Raw genomic sequence first — 5,620 nt, forward strand, 5'->3', positions numbered from 1 at the left:
AGTGGACGACGGGGCTGCTGCTTTACACTTCAACTTCGACGGGGTTTTAACGGCTGCTTGCCCATAGCGAACTGGAGCCACCCATTTCTCGGGTCACGTGGGTTCGCAAATGCTGGCACCCCTTCTGCTCTCTGGCGACGGAGTTATTGAACGGGTACACACACCGGCGGCAGAGGAGGAGATAACTCACCACACCGTACCGCGCGTTTGTGTGGCGGGGACGCGAACTATACGGGCTTCCCAACAGGTTTTCGGTTGCGTTCCACTCACACACACACTCACACATTGGCAAAGTTTGCCTTGCGAGGCTGGCGGCGAGTGTAACTGACCTATCCCGCACGGGCAGTGTGTGCCATAGGACACCGTGCGGCGGCTGCACCACCACCACCACCGGGAGGTTCTCGACGTCCTCTACGACAGGTCGACGCTCGCTCAGCACACAGCATCCTGGTACAGAGGCGCATTGCGGGCGGCTTAGGCCCTCCTCTCGGGGCATAAATCACAGCGCACGCTGTACACAGCCATAAAGGTATAATGCCCAGACACGACCGCCAATCATCTCGGGGGAACAGGCGGGGCGGGGTGGGGCGGGCAACGAGACACACCCGCTCGGCACCGCGCATCGCGCACCCCTTCCTCCCAAAGCAAAGCGAGGGCGACTTGCGTAACCCGCCCGCCCGGACCGCCCCACCGTGCGACAGGAATAGAGGCTGAATCACTATGCACCGGCAGGGATAAACCCTCAAGACCAAAGACCGGGCGGGCAGGGCCCCGCGGGCTGACAATGGGAGGGCGACCGCCTCCTGAACGGGCTCACACCGCACAATATCCAATGGGAAGTCCGTGGACTTACGTCCTTTTCACTTTTCACCAGTGATCTCTTCAGCTTCCTCAAAACTGGAACGCCCATGACCGCGCCGGCCGGAAGCCCGTCGGAAGTTGTGTGGCGCGGTACTCATGGCGCTGACGTCACGGGGATCTTGACGGCGCGCACTGTCCTGGCCCGAGTCCACTCAGCGCGCGGGGCAAGGCCAGGACGGCAACAAGGCGGCCGTCACAGGGACACGCGGCGGGTCGTCTGCTTCTCGCACACAAAGGGAAGGGAAGGGCGCCCCCCGCGCGCCTCTTCGACAGCGCTAGCGGGACCTGCCAGCCGGTGTGCTTCATCTTTGACAGGTCGTCCCGTGCGTGCGGGTGCTGGGCGAGGAGGGGGGGCGGCCGGGGAGGGGCTCTGGAATGCAGGAATGCCCCCTGGAGCCCCCCTGGAGGCCCTGCGATCAGCGCACATTCGTCCGCCCACTCGCCGGCGAGCATCTCCTCCGTATATACCGTCCGACGGACCGGCCCGACGAGGCGTAGGAAACCTGAAACAGGCAGGGCTCTGGCCCGGAGCTTCAAGGCGAGCAGGCCTCCCTCCGGCGAGCTCTTCTCCAGGCTCTGGAGCCCGGCCTTGTCTTCCATTGCAGTTCCGCGAGGCCTCCGTGTCGTCTGCAGCACTGGCCCCTCTGTCGTGCTCCAGCTGGAACCCTCGCCTGGACGTTCTCGGCGTCCTCCAACCCCGCCCCCTAACCTCCCTCAACCTGACACCCCTTTGAGGGTGCAAGGCCGACCCCGAGCCGCGGTGCAGCTTTTCAGGCCAAAAGACGGCGGCAGCCGCAGCAGCCGCCCTGCCCAGCCGCAGCCAGCAGGCGGCCGCCCAGCCCCCGCCACGCCCCGCCCCGCTGCTCCGCCGGCTTGCCGCTCTGTTGCCACTTCTCTCACTCACTCACTTCACTCGGTGATGTTGATGATACTCACCAGCACTTTGGTGAATTTCCTCTCCAGCTCGCTAGAGTCCGGCATGGGCAGCTTAGTCCGCATGCTGGCCCGGATGCTGGTGTTCTTGGCGGCGTCCAGCTCGACGCAGGGCGGCGCCTCATTCTTGGAGCACTGTGATCCCCCCATGGCGCACACACAATCACCATCACACACACACACGCACGGCGCTCAACAGGTCAGGGCCCGGGTCACGCACGGCCCGGCCACAACAACCCCATGGCACGGCCCCGGACGGCTCGCAGACCAGCAGGACTTCACGTCGGTGCAAGAGACAATGTTCCGGCGCGCGGAGCTGTAAACTGACGAACTGACTGAGCTGGCCGAGCCCGGCTGGACGAACGAAAGGGAGGCGGCGCGACTGGGCAAGAGGGCGGCAAGGCGAAGAGACCCGAGCGGCTCGACACCACTTCTCAAACTGAAGGAAGACTGGACTGGTGGACTGAAGCGTGAGCGCTGTTCAGCAACAAGCTGCGGGACAAGCGGCCGCCGGGCCGCGTCGGGAGCTGCGTGAGTCGTGAGGGTCCGCCCTCTCTCTCGCTCGCCTGCAGCAGCCGGCAACCGGCCCTGTGGGTGCGACAAAGACAGCGCGAGTGAAGTCTGAGCGCGGCGGCCCCGAGAGCTGCCAGTGGCGCCCTCTGTCGCGCGTCTGACTCACTACCCTACCTCGGAGCGTGTTCACTTGTTGTTAAACCAACCTAGCGAAAACTGTGTGGTGGTGAGACGATAGTTTGTGAGTTTGTGTTTGTGTATTTTTAGAGTAGTGGCTCTTGTCAATCTCTCTCTCATCCCTTAATGTAAGAGCAAGTCTTAGAGTCTCAGAGTCCGCTTGAGGATTCATGTAAGGGTCAGTGCTTATGGCTACATGAGATGAGTTTGTAGACGCACTATTGTGCTAGGGAAAACCCATGGCCATTCGGTAGATCACAGAATAGTGAATAAATCTGAAAGTGTACATAAACAAAACATCAAACAAGTGCCTCGATTTCAGTTAACTGACAAGACTGAATATTTTTTTTGTTTTCTGTTTACTGAATCGTAATTATTTCTACTTTCTCGAGATATTCAGGTTAGGGTCGTCATGCAAACTCCCATAATTTCTAAGATTGACTCTCTTTGGTTCTAGGCCGAGATCGTCTCATTCCTCTTCCACATTGGCGAGCAAAACCACTGTGACCATGAGAAAGAAAACACATCTCACTAATCCTCCCAAAAGAAGAAAACCTAGAACTGTATGTAATCTTTTTCCCTCTTTTTTTGGAAAGATGCCATCTTTTTTATTTCCATTTCTGCTCAATGTTGATACAGTTTAGTTGAATGTTACTTACATATAATTGAACCTGCTTTCAGGGAAGCAATGGATTTCCATCAAGATCTGACAGTTTTGATTCGGCGAGTAGGGATTCCAGTATGCATCAGGATGATGATACAGATTCATTGACTGACACTCAAGATACTGCCATACACAGGAATTTTTTGTAAGCTTAAAGTCTTCATTATCTCCTATGCTTATTCTATCCTCTTGTTTTTAGTATTTAAAAAAAACACCTTTTGATGTTTCAGAACTAGCGCCTATGACGCATTTAACCATTATCTTTTCAATGACCCCATTCAAGCTCTTGAAGCTTCTGCAGAAAACCTTACTCTGAAGTAAGTATAAGTCATACGTTCACTTTATACCTTAAACTATTTCCAACATTCCTTAAACAATCATATTGTTACAGTGATTCACTGCCTCTTACTGACCAAGTGAAAAGAGCAATACGTCAGCCCTCATTTGATTCCATTGATGGTTTACACTGGCAACCAACAGAAGTATATAATTTTATTGGAATCTATCCAGAATGTCGTGTGGAAGAGGAGGATTTTACCCGTATTAAGAAAGAATTAGATATGGATCACATAGGTAAAAGCAGTTCCTGGGATGAAAAGTCCTCTTGGCTCTCTGAGTCTATCACAAAAGATGTTGATTCATCAAATAATGAGGGCGTTTCTGCTGAATCTACACAGCAAAACAAAGCATTCTCAGCAGATGGAAAATTACATCATGTCAGAGTACTTTCCACTGGAGAGGTTGTTCCAACTGACAAGCAATGTTACAACGATCCCCAAGCGAATTGCTTTTCTTCAGTTAATGGTCATGGACCGTCAAATAATTCGCGAAAGTCAAAAAGTAGAAGTAAACAGACTGACTCTAGCAGAGACTTAGCAAGAAACAAGCAAAAAAATTCTGAATTCAAGAGAGAAATTGAAGTTAAAAGAGAGAACCCAGCCACTAAATATGAGGTGACTGGTCATGAATGTGAAAAATGCGGCACCGTTCTTAAAACGGCACATAAAATGAGGGAGCATCTAGAGAGACACAAGGAGCTGGAAAGACAGAGAAGTAAGTAATTCTTTACAAATAGTGGTGTTTTAGGTATTGTTCTATAACCTTACAAGTTGATCTAATTTCTAAAAATTCTTGTGTACAGAGCATGCTGGCCAACTTCCCAGCAAGGAGCAACTAGTAAAAGAAGTGCCTGTCTTAGTTAATCGAGCTCTCAAGGCCATTACGGATGAGGAAGCCTCTTCTGCTTTGGAGCACAGGGTTGAAGCATATGCACGCCGGTTATATTTCAACTCATTTCCTTTGTGGAGAGAGATTAGCAAAGAGTTAGTGCATGAAGTATGGCAATATGTGACTCTAACAGAGTTGACCATTCTTCCTGCTGTTGATTGGGATCATTTTGTGTGGTCTAGAAGTATGTGGCTCACCTCAGGGGGGCGACGAGAGTCTTTTGTTTTAAACCTCCTCTTCTTGTACCCAGATGATTCTGAAGTTGTGGAACTTTTTTTTTACAAATTTTTTATGAAGCTTAATGAGGCAGTTTTCAAGTTTGCAATGCGATGCCTTGGCTCTCCTGATGTTATTAGTGAGACTTTTTGTGTTGAAGCTGACACAAGGTTTGACCCTGGTCAAGAAGAACTACACACACTTTGTAATCTTGTGCTAAGAACTTACATCAAGCGAGCAAGTCAAAACAAGACAGTTAAAGGTTGGAATGCAATTTATAAGAGTATGAAGCGAAATTTTGTGCAGAATAGAGAAACTGGTCAATCTCCAAAATCGGTTGATTTGAAGCAATGGGCCATGGAAGATTCAAATCAACTTGTGACAACCAAGCGTGCATTTAGATTTTTTTCCCTTGTGGAGGCTGTTATTCAGAATATTAACAAAGTTAATGACACAGTTAATAACAAAGTTGATGGTCCCATTGCATTACATAAAATGGTTCTTAGGGCAGTATACTTGAGACAAGATATCATTAGAGCATGGGACAAGCTTGTTGCAACGTCACATTTTGAAGAAATGGACTCCCTTTATGTTCTAGAAATGCTAGTGAAAAGTTTTGCATTTTTTTCTGGGTGTGCTACTGCTCGGAAACTGAAACAAAAAGCTTTGGAGGAGGAGGAAGAAGATTAAGATTGTTAGAAATAGTGCACTATTTTATCTTTTCTGTTATGATTAAAATTGGTGTTGTCAAGTTCCTCCAACATTTTTAACTGTGATTTTGATTAATTTATTCTATATGTGTGGTTTGTACCATAATTTCTTATTTCAAAATTGGGAGGTTTTATGAGAGAACTATTTAATACAGTTGACTTCATGTTGATACATGTCCAGGTGTACTACAATGATTTAAAGGACAAGGATATGAACTGTCTTACTCATACAGTCTAGAAAATTAGTTTTGCAATGCTCTAGTTAGCTTTTTATGGGCTGTCAAAAATCAATTTAATGCAGAGATGGTTGATCAATTGC

General features: G+C 49.7%; 3 protein-coding genes across 4 annotated transcripts in view; 2 read left to right on the forward strand and 1 right to left on the reverse strand.

The window, feature by feature from the left end:
- The window catches only part of LOC113205396 (formin-like protein), a 71,812-nt gene extending 69,404 nt beyond the window's left edge, over window positions 1-2,408 (reverse strand). Inside the window, exon 1 of one of the 2 annotated variants that reach the window (XM_026420998.2) lies at window positions 1,798-2,408. In XM_026420998.2, the coding sequence (XP_026276783.1) occupies window positions 1,798-1,944 (147 nt within the window). In that variant the 5' untranslated portion in view covers window positions 1,945-2,408. The remainder of the gene's footprint in view (window positions 1-1,797) is intronic. The other variant, XM_026420999.2, reaches the window with a different exon arrangement.
- LOC113205353 (monocarboxylate transporter 14-like) overlaps window positions 1-5,620 on the forward strand; it is a 37,890-nt gene that overhangs the window by 1,094 nt on the left and 31,176 nt on the right. The window lies entirely within an intron of this gene.
- Window positions 2,707-5,614, forward strand: LOC113205403 (uncharacterized). The gene is made up of 6 exons (XM_026421013.2): window positions 2,707-2,853; window positions 2,942-3,047; window positions 3,166-3,293; window positions 3,379-3,465; window positions 3,540-4,201; window positions 4,290-5,614. The coding sequence occupies exons 2-6, from the start codon at window positions 2,994-2,996 to the stop codon at window positions 5,279-5,281; spliced, it is 1,923 nt and encodes a 640-aa protein (XP_026276798.1). The 5' UTR covers window positions 2,707-2,853; window positions 2,942-2,993; the 3' UTR covers window positions 5,282-5,614.

The sequence above is a fragment of the Frankliniella occidentalis genome, unplaced genomic scaffold (assembly GCF_000697945.3).
Source record: "Frankliniella occidentalis isolate FOCC.00 unplaced genomic scaffold, Focc_3.1 Scaffold97, whole genome shotgun sequence".
Taxonomy (NCBI): Eukaryota; Metazoa; Arthropoda; class Insecta; order Thysanoptera; family Thripidae; genus Frankliniella; species Frankliniella occidentalis.

Bases quoted from the DNA above. Each gene is read 5' to 3' on its own strand.
- LOC113205403 (XM_026421013.2), top strand. From the start codon at position 2,994: ATGAGAAAGAAAACACATCTCACTAATCCTCCCAAAAGAAGAAAACCT. The intron at 3,048-3,165 runs GTATGTAATCTT...ACCTGCTTTCAG, and splicing joins AAAGAAGAAAACCTAGAACT to GGAAGCAATGGATTTCCATC. The intron at 3,466-3,539 runs GTAAGTATAAGT...ATATTGTTACAG, and splicing joins GCAGAAAACCTTACTCTGAA to TGATTCACTGCCTCTTACTG.